The sequence below is a fragment of the Pseudopipra pipra genome, chromosome Z (assembly GCF_036250125.1).
Source record: "Pseudopipra pipra isolate bDixPip1 chromosome Z, bDixPip1.hap1, whole genome shotgun sequence".
NCBI classification, from domain to species: Eukaryota; Metazoa; Chordata; class Aves; order Passeriformes; family Pipridae; genus Pseudopipra; species Pseudopipra pipra.
The window spans coordinates 50,697,798-50,720,660 of NC_087581.1; the positions used below are offsets into that span (position 1 = coordinate 50,697,798).

Sequence of the window (22,863 nt, forward strand, 5' to 3'; positions counted from 1 at the left end):
TCAGCAGCTGTTGGGGTGCTGAGGCAATAGACAGACTTCCTAGTCTTAGCTAGTAAATTTAACCCAGTGTGGGTTTCTCCTGACACAGCCTTAGAAGGAAGTTTTTGATTACAGCAGGAGCAAGTACAATATTTCTTACAAAAACTGACAGCTCTAAGGCTAGGCTAAATACGTTGTAACAAATGATTGCATTGTTGCTGAAGACAAATGCATTTGTAAGTCTGATTCCTATAAAGATTAAATCTAATTTTAAAGTAATTTTAAATAATGGGGTTTTTTCTTTTTGTTTTTGAGCTTTGTTATATGATGTTCCCAGGCTTTCCTGAACAGCCAAGGTGGTTAGAAATGTGTTTGAGTTTTGAAAACTAGATGACTTGAGTCTGAGGGACATAAACATAAGAGCTAACAATTGTGTAGCTCTATTGAGTGTCACCTTCACACCCACAGAAACTTGATTGGAGCCACGTTTCCAGACATTGTAAAATAAGCTATCAAGGTGCAGTGTTTTCTTGTGTCTTGCCCTATTTTAAAGGGTAAATATATATATATGTATATACAAACATATATCTATAGCTACCTTAAAATAGTGTTCTATTGTGAATGAGGGATGGATCAGTTAAAATGAAAATGTGATTAAAAATGTGATTTAATGTGATTCAATGTGATTAAAAATTCCTAAGGCTTTTTCTAGCTAAATAGCATCTACAAGAAAAGCAATACCTTTTGCATAAATGTTCTCAAGAGCATAGAATTTCTGTGTTGTAAGAGAAGGGTGCCTGAAAGAATATAACTATTCTCAGGTACAGAAGTCAGCAGTAAGCCTAAAATAATGATCTGGCCATTTCAAGGAAGTCTGCCCAGATCACTGCCCTTTGTGGAGAACCATGGAATAGTACTAAAGTTTAAACAGGATTTCCTACCTGGAGGAAGTTGGACATTCCTAATTTTCAGGCTTTCTTATTCTGCATTTGTTAAAATATTGCAGTAGATGCCAAGTGTAATTAGAATTTCCTCAAACCAAAGTTTCTTACGAGTCAAGAGACAATTTCCAAACCATTTAGTAACCTAACTAGGGATATTTTCTTGGCACTTGGCCCTACGTATCATTTTCCTTGTTGAGTGTCTTAGATGTAATTAACAGTGAGCAGCGTGGTGTCTTCTCGAAGGGCAATTTCTTTTCTTCTCTCATAGCATCTTCCCAATCAAAGCCTGCTCAGCAATACGCTTCCTATTTTTATCATGGGTCAGATGCACAGCTTGTGCTGATTAGCATAGCTGCACTGAAGGCTTAGATACAGCCTCACTCCAACAAAGACAAACTTAAATAGTTAGATTACATGACAAATGTGTGAAAATACTTGTAGAAGTCCAAGAATGATTTTATGTCTTTATGCAAGTAGAATGAATCTTCCACCAGCTGTATTTCCAGAAAGAGCAATACTTAAGATGACAAAATTGAATGAATTCCCAATAAACCCTGAGTTTTCTCATGGGATTTCAAGTTGAAGAAAATTAATTTTAACCTAGTGAGTCAGGATTCCATATATAAAGAGGTGTAATGCCACATCTGGCAAGGGATATCTGCAGCAAGAAGCAGTTTTGTTTTGTTTTTTAAAGAAAGCTTTCAGTAATAGAAGAGAAGTGACTGTAGTTGTCTGTAGCTGGGAAACTGATGACTCAGACCCTATTCATGCTGTTGAAAGACTGTTTTATGAGACCCGTCAGAGTGGTGGGTGGACCTGGAGAGGAGTTGTTTGAAGGCAGACTTCATATGCAGTGATGTTTGCAGTGGTGTCTAATGATTGTCCCATCATATGCCACTAATGGCATATCCTTTTGGAGGTTTTCTTTAATCTTTGAGAGGTGAGGCTACAGAAAAGATCAGGACAGGGAATTTCACCATTTCTTTTATCTAAAAAGGTGTACTATCAGGTCAAAAAAGAACTGCTGAAGCAGCACGCTGCCTTAGAGGGCGAAAGAAAGTATTGGAGTTTGCTTTGACCCTTGTACACCCCTCTGTGTTACCATTTGTAACTAGTGACATTTTCCCATCAATAACAAAAGGGTATATTCCAAACTTGATGAACAAGACTGGAGCTGCCATGAATGCTAATAGGAATACAGCCTTTCTCCATCCCCATGTAAGTTACTTTGCATATCCTAATAGTGCATTCTCAATGAGCAACAGGGTCAGTGTTAATCACTCCATGGCATTCCAACAGCAACTGCACGAATCTGTATCACATTCCCCTTGGTCGTGTTATGTCTTATGTAGCCTGATCAGTGCTAGGAAGTTAAGTATATACTTAGGAATATTAAAAAGATCTTAAAAAAATTAATAGAAAGGAATTATAAAGGAGATGTAAGAGGGCTGCAAAACTTGTTAGTAATTTTTAATTAAAAAAATCCCAGACATATTCTTTCCAACTGGAAACTACCTACATGTCACGTGCCACCACTGTTTTTGTAAGTCATTATATGATTTGGGAACACAGGGCTAGATTTACATTTAGATAGCTAGTGTCAGTTATCTAAATGTATGTTTTAATTGCTTGAATGGCGTGATTAGTTATGACTCATTAAGAGAATCACACAGAAATAAATATGCAGCCTATCTGTCTCTGTTCTCTGCTTAGTAATTAGGAATGGTAGGAAAATCTTAGGAAGTAGTAATGTTGAGGTAGATCTGCAGCTCCAGTGGAGACCAAATAAAGTCATTAAGCTGTGACTGTAAGAAGCAGTAAGAGGAGCTACTTAAGAACGCTAGAACTATGCAAGAAGCAAATAATGCTAAATGTACAGACACTGTGTAGTCTGTTCTTCAGTGGAAATATTTACATGTTTACATTTAGCTGTAATGATAGAATCATTTAGGCTGGAAAATACTATTAAGGTCATTGCATCCAACCATTGATCCTCAAAACTAGCCCAAACCCTTTTTAGTTAGCAAGGTTCCAACAAGAAGAATGGATTAAAAATTACCACAAAATTTAATTGTTTAATTTAATATTGTTATGGTTTTAATGAGAATAAATGAAAAAAGGTCCTTGGATTGAGACTGTATTTTCTCTACTTCATATTTCACATATTTGCTGTTTCCCTTTGGTTACTTGATGAGAATCAGTTACTTTTTAAATTAATTTTATTTAAATTTAATGTGTATTCAAAATAAAAATATGCTATGTGTCTTCCATAACGCAGCCAATAGGGTGCATTGATTGTTTGATATTTAGTTTTCAAAAAAATGTAAAGAACTGCATATTTGCTTCTGATTTACATTTTATTTTATTCTGTTCAAGTATCCTCTGAATAAGAAAATCTATCAGTTATGGTAAAAACAGTATGCAAAAATGGAGTATAGATTCTTGAAAATTTCTTTCAGATTATTCACAGATGAATTTTGCTGTAAGATTCTGGATTCCTATTTGTATAACTCTATTGATGAATAAGTGTTTCTGTAGTGTGATAAGTGAAGTGGGTTTTTTGAAGGTCTTTTTTGTTTGTTTTGTTTGGTTCTTGTTTGTTTGTGAGTTTCAAAGATTATCATATATTCCTTCCTATTTTTGCAGGATGATTTTTGCTGTAATAAAGAGTAGGAATAGCTGTTACTTTTTGATATGTTTTCCCTGAGTAAAGTAAAGAACCATTTCATTATTCATCTTATTTTTTCTCTGAGGGAATTTTTACACTGTCCTCAAGTCTTTACCACATTTATTTTTAATGAATTAAACATTCAGAATTTATCTTCTGCTCTCTGCTTTCTCTAGCTCTCAGTTTTTGGTATTTGATTTGTTTGGATCCTTTGTGGGTTTCAGCATTTTTTTTAAAATGTGGACACCGTTTATGCAACTTCAAATATTCTCCCCATTTTTGCTATATACAAAAGTAAATGATTCCACCACACCAACTACTATTCCCTAATCTGTTGATCAGTGTATCTGAAGATTGCAGTGTTTTTTGTTTTTCCTGTCACAGAATCACATTGGACACTTATGGTAAGCCTCTTCTCTCTTTGAGTTTCTTCAGATGGAAATGGTCCAGAAGACTTATATTTTAGCTTTGAAGGTATTCAGCAGTGTTAACATGACTTGTTTTAATGGAGCCAGCTTACCAGGTGAGCTGTATCACTGTAATATTGTCATTTCCTTTCTGCTAATACTTACGTCACAAACATCCAGGTGTGATTTTTGTATTTACAGGGAGAGAGTGTTGAGGAGCGGCAGATTTATTTTTAACCCTTCTTGAACTACATAATAGAAATATTTTCATTTGTTCCTAATGAAATGCTGAGGCAGCGACCAAAGATAGTCAAGTCTTCAACTCCTTCTCTCTTGCAGTTATCCCTGATTGGCAATGGGATTTGTCCTGAGGTGAGAACACCAGGTGGGAATTGCAGGAAGAATGGGGGAGCTCTGATGATTGCAATTGGTGTTGGTGCACATCAGCTTACAAAATGGTATAATATGCTGCTGGAGATTGAGCTAATGGGGAAAACTGTCTCCCAAGGTTGCTGGCAGCTTCTGAGTGGGAATTCAGCTTCCTAGGGATGCCTGCAGGGTATCTCCAGCCCGAAGACAGGGAACACTCACTTTTGGATGAGTGAATAAAAGCACAAAGGTCTGGTCACATACAGAGATAAAATCCTAACATAGCTCCATAGGTGCTTTGTTGCTTTGTAGTTGTGCATTCTGTAAGGTCAAAGACTGTAAACCTGTATGTTTGTATGTTTCCTGCTGAGCCTGCTGACACTATAACCCTTTAGACCTGCTTATATTATATACCACATTGACAATATTTACTCTATTAGTAATAAATCTAGTCATAGTCATCCACATAATCAGTGTCATATTTTTCATGCTTGACCAAGAGAGTCTTCTCTCTGCCACTCTGCCACAAACATATATTTTATTCATAACCTCTTACAGCAGAATGCTTTTGAAGATCTACCAGAAAGTTTTTAATCCATTTATATAGGAGTTACTGCTTACTAGCATTGCACTGTGTCTTTACTACATTGTAATGTGATTAAAAAGTAAGTCCTCCAACTCTTCAGTTCTCCTCTACCAGCACAATTACTGTCATTCAAATTATAATATTTCAGAATTGAACCATATTGTACTATTTGTATACGATATTATTTACTTTATTAATTTCTTTCACGTTCTTAAAAATTAAACCAGGATGATTTACTCTATTAATTTCTTTTACCTCCTTATAAGTAAAATACTACATAAGCCTTTACATTATTTTGGCTAGTTTTGCTGTCAGACTGCATTATTCTTAAATTCTTTTTGTATTTTTTTAATTGATTGTTATGGACATTTAAAATATGGTTATTAAAGTTGTCGCTGTCTTGTCAACATAGTGGTTTTCCCTAATGTCTTTACTCTCCTATAATTTATATAGTATAACTTAAAATGTCTGCTTTCTAGTTCTCTTTACCATACGCTGTATTTATTTTTTAATTTTCTCTTGGATTTAATTTTTACTATATTATTGCACTAAGATATATGCCTTTTGAGACTTAAATGTAAAATACTGGCTTTTTGTCACTCAAGAAAACCCTTTTTCTTAATTTTGTACAGAAAAAGCTTAAGGATTTTGATAGTTTTGACCGCCATGGGAAGGAGTTGAATGTTACATAGTATTTTTTAATCATTAGGATTTCAGCTGTGGCAGAAGCTTCCTCTGGCCTCCTTGATATACAGATAATTCACCCTTACTGGTAGCACTGTGGATAAGGTTAATTCTTCATTGATACAGACTTTCCTTTCTTACAAGCCCACTGTCTTACCAGTTTCTACTGTGAATGTATTCTGTACTGGTACATTTCTACAGCTGAGAAGCTTTCCCTGGCAAACCATCCTTTGATGTCACTCCATTGAGTGGGAAAGTGCCCTTACACACCCCTGCAATTCTATCAGCTGTGCAGCCGCCTCTTGCACCCCTCTGCTATTCTTCCCATGTGAATGGAGGCTTATAGGCAAGCTAGGGAGTTCTCTGAAATATCCTGGCATTACTTTTATCCTTTGTTTTAAGCTCCTTACGACTGGAATAGTGGGGAATATGCTGAGCAGCTTTCTACAAAAGGGAGAGAGAATAGTAGAAGGGAGTTGGAGCAGGGGGGCTGTCTCATGGTAAAGAGTCTGATTCAGAGTCATGAAAATCTTTGATATAGCAGCAGGTGTGACATTTGTAGCCTGCTGCGTGGATAAATATTGGAACTCTGTGTTTCAGTTTTCACTGTTGAATTAATACTCTCTGCTCCTGATATTAATAATAGTAAGAATACTGTAGTTGTAAGCATCTTGCTATGCCTTCTTTCAAATTTCCAGCATAAAATTGGTTACAACAAAAAAAAATTGTTGCGTACTATGGCTATTTGTAATCTAGCATATTTATCAGTTTATGGCTTAATAGCTGGTTTTTGTACCAAACAGATTTGTTTCAGTTTTGCCTTTGTAATTTTTAGATAACCACAGCATATTTTTGTACTTATAAAATAAATCATTTCATTCAACCTTTTCAAGCACTTAACATATGATTACAAATATTCAGTTTATGACATAAATAAGAGAGTGATCTAGTAGAAATAGACTCTTTGAAGGGAGCATTTTCATGAATTTTAAAACAGATTCCTCCCACCCTAGTTTTCTTACAACTTTTGTCTTTGTAGTTGATTCAGCTTCTATATGGGACAGCAGAACATGTCAGAAACCTTTAAGTTCTTTCAGTGAGTATCAGGCATGTGAATGCAAATGCACTACGAGTAATCTTCGTCAGGAGAGTCAGCAACATTGCCCACACGGCATCAGTAAAGTGTTTACAAGGTATTAATATGCCTACTGTGACAAGATGTATTTAATGGGAAGCAACAAGGAGTTTGTTTTATTAGTTTTCCTCCTCCCTCGAGTAATAAATCTTAAAAGCTTCAATATTGATTCAGTGAAATGAATGACTGAATCCTTCTGGAGAGGCTCTGACAAGTGGACAAATGCTTCCATGGTTACATTGTGCTATGCAATATGGTTACTGAGCTTTGCTGTTTTCCTCCCTCTGCCATTGAAGTAAAATAACAAACCACAGGGAAGCACCACACATGGTGGGCATAAACTGGAAGCAACTTTAAAAGATCAAGTGAGCTGATCTTACCCAGATTTTAAAGAATGTGGGGTTTATTATTTTATACCGTGTACCCTAAACATGCATTTCAGTAGCTTCTCCTCTGTATATCTCTTTTTATTTCTTGTCTGAACTACCTCTCTTTTGATTTGGAATGCCATAAATTGGAAGGCCATGTAAATGTGTGTTTCATAGTACCGTTACATGCGTTATGTTTTTCTAGGAATATTTATATAACAAGTGATGTTACTGCATCAATGCACACTCCAATGCAATACTTGGATAAAGAATAACAAATCATGTATAGAACTTTTATATGCAGTTGTTTTAGGATGCTTTGCAATATTAAGATAATTAAGTGGTCTGATGATCCATCTTCTTGCATCTAATGTACTCAAATTTAAGGTATTACAGGGAAAAGTGACATAAATGCATAACATTTTAGAAAAAATAATAGAAAATAATGACATACAGTTGTTTCATTAGCTTAAAAATGTTGCAGGTCAAGAATTGCATTAATAGAAGGAAGTCATGAAGGCTTTTGAAGCACAAAGTGTAAATTAAACTGAAAGCAGATATATTGAGAATAGTTGCATTTTTTCCTTTGCAGACCAGCTTTGAAAAGAGTGTGTGTTATCCTCTGTGTTAGCAGCTGTTAGTTGTTTTTTCCTGTGCATGTTTGACAGTCCTCAGAAGCTTCATCTCAGCATCAGAATGCTAAGATGTTTCAGTGCGTCTTTGTAGGCACAACATTACAGCAAGGATGGATGCCAGGATTCCACACAGCCAGGAACATAAATTCATAAACATGGAAGATAGTTACTTCTGAGACAGAAATTCTGGCCTTGCAGGTTTTCACTGAAAGTTTGTGTTTATTATAGGTACTCAATTTCACATTTACTCAAGTAATTTGTCTTTGTTTTTGAGAGAGGAAAGTAAGCAACCAGTGAGAAAATATTACAATGTTTCACTTAAAGAATTTCAGAAAAGTGTCAACTCTTAAGTTGAAAAACAGGGGGTTTTTATGTTTCTAAGTAGTGTTTTCTTCATTTGAAAGGAAGCAAACAGAATACCTAGCTGTGAATTGGGAAAACAATTTAAGTTGTGTGCAGCAGCTGGAATCCTCTTGCTTTTACATTTAAATAGTTTTTGAATACTTTTTAATTAGGAACAAATTAGATGCAAGAGATTATGGAGGGGCTTTAATATTTTTATTATGTTTTACCTTTAGAAAAACACACTTTCAGTAAGCATTCTTTTTTAATTTACAGTCTAGCGCTTGACATGCTCAGAAGTTGTGTGTTTTGATGAATATTTTATGAAAAAGCTTCTGATTTGCTGCATACAATGTACATTGTTAGTGATATGCTGCAAATGAAGAGCTGAACACTCTTGATTTGAAGAAACAAGACTGCAACTTTATTTAGTAACAGTAACTGTACAAGAGGAGCAGGCAGACGGCTCTTGCCAGATTCTCATCTTGCTGTTTTTCCATGTGACACACAAGCCAGTAAGCATCCTGTGTGGCTTGAAAAGAGCTATGGAACCTTGTAAGACCAAACCATTCCTTCAGAGATGGCATTCTTCTTGTGTCATCATAGTGACATGAAATGACATAAATTGTGTCAAAATGGCCTGCTAGAGCTTGATCAACCAAATCTGAGATGCAGTAAGTTGAAACAAAGCAGTTATTTTCTCATTAATTGTTCATTTTTTTACACTTTAATGTATTTAAATCAACATTTTTAAAAAGTCATCTCGCTTTTTGCAGAAGTTTTGTCAAATGAGAGCCTAAGTTCATTAATCAAAAGGTTATGACTATATGATAGCATTTCTGCTGTAATATGTGTTAAAATATATCAGGCTTTTGTGAGTAGGTGCCAGGGACAATTTACTTTTTCCTAATAATAGAAATACTTCAATTTTTTCAGTTAAATGCTCTTTTAAAATGTTAACATCTGCATGCTTTTTCAGTATACAAGTAACAGAATGTACCATAAAAAGGTTAACCTTTACCAAGCTGATCAAAGGAAGCATAAACTATTAATGTTTGTTCATTGATAAAGAGCACAGTCTGCTTGGAACTTCTCATTTTTCTTAGATCCTGGACGTCTCTGAAAAGTAGAGGATCAAAACATAAATTTACTTGCATATGTCTCCATATCAACCTGTCTGGCATAAGCAACCCAGTCAGAAGCATAATACTCAAATTTTGTCATTTAGTCTTCTCAGTTTATTAGTATTGTTTGCATTTGTATGCCTTTTGCTCTTTCTTGCATATGTTTGTTAATTCATCAGGAAGCTATGCAGTAAAATTCAGATTTTAATATTAAAGCATTCCTAGCCTAACAAAAGGATGTGGCACAGTTCAGGAAAGAGAGTAAAGCAAGTGGCTGGTACTACTGTAGAGGCACCAGGTGACACTTGGCAGTGGTTGTGCATCTTTCTGGCAGGGCGTGTCTGGATGGGGATCTCCAGAGAGTTAAGATGGTTAACAACCAGAAAGTGATCAGAAACTGCATTCCACATTTTGAAGAGGAGGCAACCCAAACATGATCCTAAGCTGTTACGGAATAGCAAGCCAGAAGCCTGATAGTAGAGACTAGTCAGACTGATATGAACACACCTCTTTGATATGTCTTGGTCAGTTCTGCTCTCTTTTGAAGCCTGACTTTTAGCGTAATTCCCTGATGACTGTGCTGCTAAGGTCACATTCTCTAGTTCTGGCTGCTGTTTTTTGCAATACTGCCAGGTAGATGTGCTGACCCGTGTGAATCACATTGAGAAGAAGCAGTAAGAAAGAATAAGGGGAACGCATCCTAGACATCATCCATGAAAACAAATATCTAAGCAGAATTAAAAAACAAGCCAGCTGAACATGCACAGGGAAGAACATAGCTGTTTGTGGTCATCTCTAATATGGTCTGTCTTGCAGAAGTGCTCAGCACCATGGACCATTGTTCAAAGAAAATTCACTTAAAAAAAACCCCAAAAGCCAACCACCAAGCTCAAGTGAATTCCTTGGAGGAAAACCATCTCTCTGTGAAAAAAGGTAAGATCAGCTTCAGTATCTGCCTATACACTGAAACTAATCAGAACAGTGTCTGGCAGATGTTACTATTTTGAAGTGTTGTTTCATGTCCGAGTGATTTATTTATAAAGAGGAAAGAGGTAAAAATAACTTGTCTGGTGTATTTTAATTAAGGATTAATCTATGACAGAGCTATGCATGTGCTTAGTGTTCCTAATTCTGAGTAGTTGAGCCTGCTTCAGCTAAAGGACCAGAAAAAGTGATTGATAGAGCTGTGTGGAAATCTGTGCAGGACCAAAATTCCAAATTCTCAGAATCTCCTTGTTTTGTACTTGCATAGCTCAGAATTCTGAAGCTTGGATGTCACAAGAGAAAACAAATGTGAATTTAGTGGTATTTGTGGATAAAAATTTCATTATCAGCATTTATTTTTGCTTTCTAGTATTTGCGGATTAAGATATCAGTACCTGTACTGAAAACAAAATGGCATTGATACAACACAAAAATCTTTGTTAACAGAAACTAAAATATAAAGGTAAGAGAAAATACACACATCTGAAGCCCTTTGTTAGGATGTTTTTTATTCTTGCTCCTTCAAGTCCTGTGTTCTTTCTCAGGGAGCTGTTTCTTCTTCTAACTCCCTCTTCCCTAGTCTTTCCTTTCAGATGATGCCAATAAAGGGAAAAGGCAAGATTTCAAAACAAACAAACAAACTAGAGCCCATTGATTTTATTGCGGGTGCTTTCAAAATTGGTTTACTTGCAGCAGAGCCATTTTTAACTTACAAAGTTTTAATGAATTCAAGACAAAGGATATCCAAACAAACAAACGATTGAGGGGTGTACTTTGTACACCTTATTTACTGCTTTTATTGAAAAGAGAAGTAAGGCTGACCTGGAAGCACAGTTCTGTGCAATGCTAGATCTGTTGTAGGTCCAATACCAGGCGTGATTGTTTGTCCCTGACATTTGTAAGGGGTAGGAGTGCTGTGTGGGCTGCATGCTGAGTTGTTAAAAGTGTGTGTGGAGTGTCCTATGTCAATCACCAACAGCCTTCCAGCTGCTTGAGGACCATCACTGACAAAATCCCATGGGAACTCTGTCTCATCCTCATGTGTAACAAAACAAAGCACAGGTCCCTAGAGTGGTATGATAAAAATTAAAAAAAAAGTAATCAGGAAGTCTTTGGATTAAAACATGGAGAACCACATGCTTAGTCAGAGAGAGCAGAAAAAGGTACCGTCATTTTGAATCTGAATGCAGTTTTGTTGAAAGACCCCCATGAAAATAGCCATGTGAATTAGTGAGCCCAAGTCTGAGTTCTCAGTCTTCTTTAGTTTTCTAGCTCAGTAATTAGCAATATAGGCTCTGGTCTGCTGTAATTGAGAACTGATGACTATTGAGGCAGCCCTTAAGATAGTTGTTCCTAGGAGCCAAACTTCCCACAGAAATTGGATGACAAAAGCACAGCGTGAAATAAGTTGTACAAGCTGAAACAACACTATAGAATAAAAGATAAAAAGAATCTTATACCTCTAATATCCTTTCCACCTGTTGATCCAGAGAGGAAAAACAATATGGGAACTATATTTTGAGGTTTAGATAGGAAAATAATAACAGTGTGGTATTGAAAAACATACTACTTATCTCTCATGCTCATACATTAAGTTCTGTCTGATGTAAAATTCAGCGGCTGCCTTTAAAGGACTTCTTTGGTATTGGCCTTTGAAGGACTGCTTCTTGCTCTCCTTTCAGTACATATAAACTGGAGCTGGTACATCAGGATAATGCATATTGAAATATTAATCAAAAATGTATTCATAGATAAATCACTGTAGACTAGTGCGAGGAGCGATGAAACATATAAAACAGCTGATCAAACAATGTAAATTGCCTTTAGATGTAAATGTAAATCACCTTTACATGCACAGCATAGACTTTTAGAAGAAAAAAGTACACTTGAATTTTTTTTATAAAATAGAATTTTAGTGAATCATCCCAATGGATTGTTTCCTCCACTCATAACTGAAGTTTGTTCTGATTATTAATGTCTACTTTTCCACCTGTATATTAGGTCATTCATGCCTGTATAAGTTATACTGAAAATTTTTATTCATTGACATTAATTTTCTCTGTAGCTATATACAGAGTATCTGAAAGGTGGTAGTCTGGGATAACCATTTGAGATCTGTCTGTAGTGAGAGGAGGGAAATCAGCACCTGTTAGAGGTAATTCATTCCATCCTACTATGATTCTACATTAGACTGGGTGGCAGTTGTTAGGGAATGCTTCCCACTTTGAAGTATCACTTTTAAAAGCAAAATGCTTCTTGAAGTCTGAGTCTTTTATTAAGTAGTTTTTCTAATCTTACTTCATTCTCTAGCATCTTCTCTCCCTTTTCCATTTTGTTTACATTATTCCCAAATTATGATTACCAAAACTCAACACAATATTGATGTAGTGACCAGGCTACGCCATCAGAAGGTATAGAGTGTTCTAGATCCTGTCTTTTTTTGGCTCTAATACTTCTGTGCTCTGTTCCTGCCTTCTATCCTTTATTGGCTAAGTAGAAATTTTGATACTTGTTTACCATTAATTTGGGAGTTTTGGGGGCCAACACTCACATATCTGAGTGTTACCTTTGTGTCTCTCTCATGGCTCAGGATTTGCTTGGAATGATGGTGACCATAAAATACAAATTTAATATTAATTATAGAAATGGCTGCACCTACAATGCTTGATCTAGGATTGGACATTGTTTCCCCATGCAGAGCACTGAGCAGCTGTGAATTAAAATGAGCTGAATGTTCTGGTGCAGCTGAGAACTTGAATCCAAAATCTGTCATAATCCAGTAATAAAACCTGCCAGTTTTGCTGCCCCCAGGAATACAACAACACTGTCCAAGCCGAGTGGAAGAACTGCCGAGGCAGCAGCTGGAGCACTCTATATCAACTACAGCAGCTCTCTATATCAACTACAGCAGCGCAGGGGTGATTGCTAGGCTTTGAAAATATTTTGTCCTCTTCCATCCCAGCCCCTTTTATCTCCACAGCGGTAGGAAGGCAGCGGGAGTCAGGAGAGGGAGGAGAATGCTGCACGCTGCGCAAAGAAGAGGGAGGAGTAGGAGAGGGGAATGCATAATGCGTGAGTGACAGAGGGTGTGCAGGCGGCTGGCGGAGTCCAAGAAGACACGGATGTTCATGTCCCGGGGTCCAGGTAGGTTTGCTGTCTGTCTCTCTGAGGTGGTAGTCCCTTTGGAAGCATCCTATACCAGCTGCAGAGATGTCCCCTGTGTGGCCCCAGGGTTCTGCCAGCAGCACCTGTTGCTGCAGGGACAGGGCTTAACAGTGGCAGGCAGAGCGTGTTGCTCACCCGCGAGGGGCAGCTGGATGGTGAGAGTCTGATAAGGTTTCTGTTGTTCCAGCAGCTCCTCTTTCTGCTCTGCAGAGCCGGGCAGGTGGAGACAATAGTCTTTCCAATGGAAAATCCTGTTCTCAGGGGATCCTATCAGGATGCAACTCAGTCTGAAGTGCCGTAGCTGACAATTTTTGACTCTCAAAAAAGAGCAGAACATTAATTGACTGTTTAAATTAGGTGAAAGTAAATGAAGTGGAGAAGCTGCCTGTGCATTGTATATTGCAAAGGAGAGTAAGTTAAGGAATGAATGTTTTAAAATCATCATCTGCTAAGGAATGAGTTTTAAATGTTAATAATTAAAATATGACATGTAAGTGTTACCGTTAGAAATACTGCTTTTGCTTTTTGCTTTTAATATGCTGATTCTGTGTAAGATGTTGCATAATTCACTCTTGCTAGCCCAGATAAAGTTAAGATCGATGTATAAGAAACATCAGCCATTGTTTTTTAATAAGTCTATAATTGCTTTATAGTGCAGATGTGAAATAACATGGAATTTTAAAAAAATCTTATTCGTTATATAGAAGCTGGAGGTTTTTTTTTCTGGTAATACTTTACACACATCTTCTAGAATGAGTCTTTCAGTTAAGTACTAAGCATTTTAGGAATTTGACATGAGAGTAGTTTAATAACTGAAGACAGAATGTGATATATTTAGTTTATCTGTTGCTTAAGCCTAAAACAAGCTTCTCCTACTAAACAGATTTAGTGTTTCCACATGGAAAGACCCAGAAGAACCAGATTCATGAGTCAATAAAATATTTTGTGGCATAATAGGCTTAGAATTTAAATGACCTAATATTTGATGATGTATAAGCTTACATATTTCAGGAGTATACAATTTTTAATTTGTTGTTATTACTGGTATTTATATTGTTACTGATTTATAAAGCATAGTTTTGTGCTTTAGCAGCTTTCTACTACACTTCTGTATTTTAATAGCTTTACATGATGAAATCAATGATGTTTACTAAATTTACATTTGAGCAAATTAATTAACATTGTTAATGGGAGCACTTGCCTATTAGTTTGCAAGTGTGGTCTGTGTCCTGGTCACATGAAAATTGAAGGGCAAAAATGATATTTGCTTTTGTGAGGACTAGTGCTGGGCAGTTTATTTGTGCTGTCAGCATTTTTAAGGTTGAAAAATAGTGCCGAATGAGTTTCAGATTGTTGGTGCTAGTGAATGAGATTGACCCTTGCACATTTAAACCTACAGTGCAATTCTTCCCTTAGAAATAGTTGTGAGCTCTATTTGAAAGAAATTTTCATAATCAGGTCTAAATCATAACCTTTTATTAAAATCTCTACTACACGTGGAATTTTGTTATTTAAGCTTACTGTTGTCCAAGGGTTTTTATTTGCTTTTGGAATTAAAAAAATGTTTATGCTTGCACACATGTTTTAATTAACATGTAAATATGACGACTGAAATGTAACTACTGGAAAAGCTATGAATGTATATACCTTTAGTGTATAGCATGAAAAAAGAATGCCACTATAGAGGTCTGCGAGGGTCTCATCCATGTGGTACAAACAATTTATAGCACATGTGAGAAAAATATTGATGACTCACAGATCACCTTTGATACTGTTACACATCTACCATAGTTGATCAGAAATGAGACATGGTAATGACTGGTTGATTATTAATTATCGTGTTTTGAAAAGTACGTAACAGTGGTCTGTAAGCTTAACGGAACTTTCATTGTAGAATGTTTCATTGAAAACTTGATGGAAAAGAATGTCCTTGCATCACACTTTGAAGAAGGCAGAATTAAAATTTGGCTCAACTACATGTGAAGTATATTAGCCTAATGTGTTTTTGGAAGCATCAAAACAGTAGAAGTGTATGTCTGACTCTTGCTATTGTTTGAGATAGGGTATCTCATGCAATGTAGCTGAATTTTATTTCTGAATAACTCCACTCCTGATTTTTTTCTTTCTTGGCCAGCCTCTTCCAAAGTGTTCCTCATATCGAGTCAATTTAATTGCTCGCTAAGAAGTACAAAAAAATGTAGGTATGCGAGAGAAAATAAAAAGAATAAGCTGAAATCATTTGCTCATGGGGTGTTAGGCCTTGACTTTCTAAAGATATGATCATGTATAAAACTATTTTTACATGGGTAAAAGTCTGTATTTTACATACTTCTTTTAATGTGTATTAAGATGCTATATAACATCTCAATCATCAAATTGAATCTTACAGAACCGTTTCTGGCAACTGTAGGCATTTGTCATAGTTCCACAAATTCAACAATTATGTCTAGTAAGAGCTACATTACTGTTTACTCGGGAAACAAATGACAGGAGAAAATGTTGGATGTAATTTATCTTATTCCAAGTGGATCCACTGTAACTTTTTTTACTCAGAAAAAAATTATTAAATCACAAATGGCTTCACAAATTTCTGCAAAGTCTCCCTTGCTTACGTTACTTTTCCAGTGAATATTGTCACTGGGAAATATATGAAAATATACATGAAAACTTATGGCAGTTTGCAGAAAGAATATGCAGACTGTGAGTTCTGAAATATGCTTAAAATATGAAACAATGTTTCATAGATTGGCTTATGAATATTTAATATAAAACTAGAGTTGTTCAATTCCTTGTATTGTAGTAATTTATAAGTCCAAACCAAGGCTGCAATTAAGATACGTATACCAGTACTTATTGAAACAGGCACATTTGAGAGGCTAAATTTCTCTGGCAAAATGAAACAACAGAGAAGATGCTTTCCATGTTCATCACACCTTTTGTGTTTGTGGATTTTTTTAGCAGGACAGAATTTCCTCTAGAATGTAATAGCAATATATTTTTATACACTAAAAGATTTTTGTTTAGTTATCTAATTTTGTATCTTGTATAGACTTATTAATTAGAAAATATTTATGATTGTCATTTTCTGATGGCAGAAGAAACTTCCTTGGTCACTTATCCTGGACTGGTCCAATATGCTACTGCTCTGAATTGTTTCAAGCTTTGCTTCATTAAGGATTTAACATGGCCTTAATTCAGCCATCTGTTATGGGTTTGACAGGCCAACAGATCTGAGGTATTGGTAAGAGCTTTAGAAATTTCCCACATTTTTAAGGATTAGGAAAAGAGCTACCTTTGTGAATACATTTTGAATAATTCTCAGCAAGACAACGGTGCAGAAGTGGGGTAAAAAATGCATGTCATTCTGTGAAGCTCAGGGTCCCCCGTCTGCCTTTAGCTTTGCTGAAAGGCAATTAGCATTTCAACCAGCCAATTTGGTTACATGCGATGAAGTACTTGGGTTTGTAATTTGCTGCTTTTGGCTTGGTGCTGTTGAGAACTAGCTTTGTGTAATCCTCTCAAAGCACCTTTCTTTCCAGTATAGTTATTGTTGCTGGTCTTAAATAACTAATCAACAAAGAGATTTCCTTGTCTTGAGCTGCAGGGTGCCTTAGAAGAATGAAAAGAAATACCCAGTTAATAAGGGAATGATTATAATTATTAAATAGTGATTATTAAATTGTGGCATAGGTTAAAAGGTTTAGAAAGCCAGGGAAAGCACCAGATATGATAAAGGTAGTGTAAGAAGTCTTTGAACCAAAACAAATTTTGCTTGGGGAGTTCTCTTCACTGCATAAATACTTTATCATGTGTTTTTTTTAAAAACGGATTGCCCAGATTTAAGAGATTAATTCACAGTGTAGCTTAGAGTGAGGGCCCCATGCTAATCATCTTCTCAAATTACTCAAATGTATTTTTACTTCTACAGAAAGAAGTCTTTGGGGGAACTTTGTAAAACACAGATCTTTAATTAAGTCAGCATCATTTCCTGCAATCTAATGAAAAATGAATACATTTAACTATAGAAAAGAACCTTGTTTTTATGTACATCTTAAATTTTTGTATTTAATAATATGCTGTTTTGAACTCAAGAAATATCACTGATGTAATTATTCTAATAATTTGGCAACACATTAAAAATTCTGTTTGACTCATACATGTATATTAACTTGTAATAATCCACTATGATTAGCAACAGTTCTGTCACTGTACCTGAAACAATGCCATCCTCACCATGTTGCTTCAGTTTACTGTTCTATACCTACAGTTTTAGGGGCTTTTTTGCAATAAAATAATGTGTGAAGCACTGCTGTGAAACAGATTGTTATATTTTTGGGTTTAAGTGTGAAAAAAATAACTACTATACTGCAGAAGCCTGTAAATTCTTGTTCTGATATATACTATTCATTCAAGCCATGGTGCTTCATTCAGAGCAAGTATTAGGTATTTGAAGCTTGTGATAGTTTTGTCCCTGGCTTCCATGTTCTCAACATGCGTTAAGGAAGAGTGTTCAGGACATGCGAGACAGCTCCAAAATTGAGAAACAAATGGAAGTTATTGTGAAACTTCAGATCTATACTGAAGTATAATAAATGGATGTTTCTCAGTGAAGCATGCAGACCTTCATCAGCTGGATTTCTGGTTCCATATGTGTTAAGAACCTGATCCTGTGACAGACTCAGTCCTGCAGTTACTGCTACAAGTATGAGCTGGGAATGCTAGACATCTTAGTGGCTGGATCATTTGGTTTTCATTGAGTTTGGTTGTTGTGGGGTTTTATGTTGTTCTTTTTGATTGGTTGGTTGGTTCTTTTTTAATCCTGTTTTTTGGTGCAGAAAACAGTTTGAGAGAGGGTATAAATACTTATAGTATCTGAAGACCTACTTGGTGCAATATACCTATGTGAAAAGCTGGCCTGGGTTCTGGAATACACTGTAAAATAATTTCTGTTAGTGAAAGGTGTCTGCTGTTTTCATTAGGACTATGTAAGTGGAAAATGATTTGCAGTGTGGAGCTGAAAACAATGTTTATCTTTTACTTAAACTTATACTGTACGCTAAGTAGAACTATTCCAAAATAATATCTTGATTTTTGCACTATATTGTCAGACATGGATATGGATAGATTCTTGTCAATTGCATGAGATAAATTAGAAATTCTGCAGATGAAATCAGTGTTCTTCAACTCTGAGCAAACTCAGATTCCAACTGGTATATTTCTTAACATTGTTAGTTAGCAGATTTCAGCCAGAGTTTGTTTACATCAGACTCTGATCTCTGTTCTAAATTTAAAGTAACCTTAATAGCTCCAAGTCATATCACTGGAGATACTCTGGGTAAAAATAATCTGGATCTTACACTTAGTCAAAATTATTTTCTGGTTCTCTATTTGAGCTGGAAATTGTTACTGCAAATGTTTGTAGAAGAGTTGTGTTCTCTCTGCTTGCTGCTAGCAAACAGAAGTAGTAGATTCAATGCTGCTTGAGAGTTTTGCCCTTATTCCCAGCTCAGAATTAGAGGAGGTGGTTACTTCAGAAAGCCTTTAGCATTACCTGGTGTAAGAGATAAAATTTAGTTCTCCAGTGATGATTACATGCTTTAGAACTTAAAATAAGGATATAGTTTAGATCCACTCAAATTTTTCCGAGAAAGTGAAAAGTTGCCAGAAAACTTTCAAGGGGTACTCTAGACTTAGCAAACTTTTTACCTGAGTGACCTCTAATAACAGGATGAGATGATTTGCATTTCTCAATAGGCCTTGGTCTTGGCCTCAGCTTGCAGATTTACTGCTTCATGTTTTGGTTCCTAATTGTGATAATAGATGTACCTTTCTGAGTAGTAAATATAAATACAGTAGCAGGCAGGTTAAGCATCTTTTATTCTTTATTCTGAGATATCTATGTTGAAGGGTGCATGCCTTTTTCAGGAGGGGATAGTTGAATGAGCAGGAATTATTATGTGGAATATTCAGGTTACAGCAAATTCACTATGCTCAGAGATACATATGGTAATAGATAACAAGATTTTTTAAAAAATACTGCAACTGTTAAAAAAGCAAGAGGTCAGGAGAATAATTGACTGATGTCAGTGTCATTAATCTCAAATGCTGATAAATCTTTTTAGCACCTGAGATGGTGCTAGAGTCCTGTTCTATCAAGACAACAGTAGTGATAAGGGAAGTAGGCAACTGAGACCAAAAACTTCAGGACAGTGAAGGCTGATAAAGGGATTTTCAGCATCTAGTAGTCTGCATTTGTGCTTTGGTTAGCGCTTTCCAATGCTAGTAATAAGAAAGGGAATCTTGTGCAAGTACCTGGCATGCCTTTGAAGTAAAGAGAAAGTGAGGAAAACCTAGAGAAGAATAGAAAGCAAAGGCATCCAGTGACACTGGATAACACCCATGGAAATTGATGAGACAGACTCTGCAACTATTAGCATGGTCCGAGGGCACATACAGAGCAGTACTTGTGACTTAGTATAATTTTCATGGTTTTAATTTTTATGGTTTATTCACCTTGAAGCAGGTTGAAGGCAAAAAAGGGATGTAGGTGGATATTATTTTGAAACAGTACCGTTGGAACACTGTCTTTTCCAGTCTTAACTAGAATGAGACACTTACTTATTCAGCATCTAAACAAGAGCCCGAACTGAAAAAGGAACAACAACTGAAAAACTGACAGAGCAGGCATGGGTAACGCCCACTACACATATACTGGGTTTTGCAAACACGGCTGTTGTGTCCTCCTTTGCGAATGTGTGAACCGTGGGAACTTTGAGGCAAGGAAAAGCTCATAATTTCTCTCTTAATTTAGGATCTTGACAATACAGAAAGGAGAAATTTAGTAAACCAAAGTTTATATAATCCCTGCTGCTTTCCTAGGTTATTCTCCAATACTGTTGTAAATGTCAATGGTTCTGAGAATGTCTAAAATAAAAATGCTGAAAATATGCAGGGATTTAATAAGTTTCTATGACAGGTGCAGCAATGGCAATGACCTTGTGAAACTCCTTGCTCTATGCTGTTCCTGTGTACTACAGAGAATCTCTTCTACATATGAAAGAGCACATGTATCTCTCTCCCATTGTATTCAGCTGAAGATGCTGCTGGGCGCTGACATCTCTGCTGTGAATAGACTTCTCTCTGGCAACCATTGATAGCTGTAGCGCTGTACTCAATGCAAAGTACCGGGAATGCCAGTTTTTTAATGTTCTACTTGGCTGGGTATTTGTAATCACTGGGAGTAGTTAGAGGACAGGCAGTGAAAAGTGCACTGGGCTTTACACTTACTCTGCTCCTCTGTGTCTGTGGGCTCTAGGCATACACAGGGAGTTGTTTGATGAGAGGCAGTGGTAATCCAGTTGTAGTTGCTGGGTAGGAGAGGTGCTGTTCCAGCAAACCGACTCATTGCTTCTCCTGTAAACGGCAGTGACAAATCTGAGGTAGAGGATACTTAATCCCTTGTTCCATCTGCTTCTTTGTTAGTGAACTTCCCTTTATTTTGCCATTTTATATTTCCAATCTGGCATTTTATACTCCTTTAAATTCAGATTTTTAATCTGGAGCAGCCCTTTCATTTCCCTTCTGGATCTCTCCGTCTTCCACTAGTCTATAGGTTCCCTCATCCTTCAATGAAAACAGCCCGGAGGTCTTTTCATTCTTAAGTATTTTGATTTACTAAGCACAGAAGCCAGTGTAAAGATCTGCAGAAAAAAACACTCATTCTTTATAAACTTTAAAAGCCTCATCTGAAATTTGTTTTAGACACTAATTTGGAAAAGTAAGCTAATCCTGGTGATTGAGCATTTACAAGAAACACCAGTTTCATAAGCCTACCTTGGCTCCAGCTGGCCAACAGATTGAAATAGTATTCCTCATATAAGATGCAACAGTATTGTGGAAATTGCTGTGTGGAATCAGTATATGCTTTCTTGGGTGCTATGCTAGGATTCTGTATTTTAGTGGAAAACAAAATATGCTTCAGAAAGTGCCATAAAACACAGACTAAAAGAAAAAGTTAGGGATCATGACTCAGAATTCTGAGTTAGATTTTTTTAAAACTTTTTTTTTTAATTATATGGTTGAAGAATGGGAGCATTAAAATGTCTAGTATCTTATTCGGGAGATACTTTCTTTTGGTTTTGATGCCAGAAACTTTTATTATAAGCCTCTTAAAAACATTATCTAAGCCTCAGTATGTAGCATTGTTTTAAACTACCACTACAACTACTACTACAAATCATAATTTGAAATGGCTTAAGTCAGAACATGGTAACAGAATAGTTATTCCATTGACTTGTACATACTTTGAAGATGTATGATATTCTGTTCCTTGTTGTTATAAAAGCATTTCAATGATTTTGGCTCATTAATCTACTTTAAATAGAAAATCTTGATATCCTGGATGGAGAGAATTGAACTCAGTAATGTTTAGCTGAAGCGGAGTACTTGATCACCAAATGCATAGTTTACCAAAATTTAGCAGTGAGCAAGGACTAGAGTTTCAGCTTAATTTTAAAAAAATTACAGTTTAAGTCACCAGTGGTATAATGGGGTGATGGAGGTGGGGAAGAGTCCTCTTGGAATCCCTGATCTTGAAAAGACTTTTGCTGAACTTCAATACAGTCAGTTGTGTTACCATATAAATTTATGTAGGAATTTACTGTGCAAAGTGAGTTCATATTTAATAAAGTAAAATACTGAAAATATCTTTTCAGAATTCTTTAAGTCTTGATTTATTTTTTTTTTGTTATATTACATCAATTTTAAAAAAATAATCACAATTTTCAAAGCTGAGTTTTTATAACCAGAGTAAAAACTACTTCTGGCAGGCTGTGCAAAGTAAATCTTAGTACAAATAACATAACAAGGAGGAATACACACCAGCTAAATAATTGATGGTATGATTGTGAAACTTCTCTTGTTCCGCAGGAGTAATCCTATAGTTTTAGAATGCTCTCTAGTAGAAGTAATAGAATTCAAGTAATTCTAAACTTTGTAATCTTGCCTTCAAGGATCATGTTTTCAGTATTACTTACTAGAAGCATGTACCGTGGGAAGATATTTGTGAAGTCTATGACAAGGAAACAGCAAGCTAAAAGGTCAACAAATTCCTCAGTTTAGTATGGATGATGCCTGCATCAGCAGACAGTGTAATTGTCCCAGAGTTTACAAAGGTTAGACAACTGTTCTCTTTCCAGCTTGAATGTTTATGTTTTTTCTTTTTTTATCAGAGCAGTTCTACATAAAACCAGCAAATTAATACATTTGGAAATGCTGATAATTTTAAATCATAAATCCCAGGGGACTAATGTATATATTTTTTTCTTTACTTCCCACTGTAAGCTTTTTCTGCATTAGAATTACTAAGTAGATAGATATGTGGGAATCAGGCATTGTTCCTGTCAGTCTGTTACACACTGAATTCTCAGTAAGAGCCATGGATATCTTAAAGGACTGTGTTCATGGTAATAAAA

General features: G+C 36.0%; 1 protein-coding gene across 9 annotated transcripts in view; it reads left to right on the plus strand.

Annotated features, from left to right (window-relative positions):
* The first annotated feature begins 3,378 nt into the window (after positions 1 to 3,378).
* Positions 3,379 to 22,863, plus strand: part of ADGRV1 (adhesion G protein-coupled receptor V1) — a 274,930-nt gene continuing 255,445 nt past the window's right edge. For 4 of the 9 annotated variants that reach the window (XM_064642968.1, XM_064642970.1, XM_064642971.1 and 1 more), the window contains exons 1-3: positions 9,905 to 10,174; positions 10,596 to 10,688; positions 13,188 to 13,369. In XM_064642968.1, coding sequence (XP_064499038.1) covers positions 13,348 to 13,369 — 22 coding nt within the window. In that variant the 5' untranslated portion in view covers positions 9,905 to 10,174; positions 10,596 to 10,688; positions 13,188 to 13,347. Of the gene's footprint in view, positions 4,371 to 9,903; positions 10,175 to 10,595; positions 10,689 to 13,187; positions 13,370 to 22,863 lie in introns of those variants that run through there. The other 5 variants (XM_064642969.1, XM_064642972.1, XM_064642978.1 and 2 more) reach the window with 3 other exon arrangements.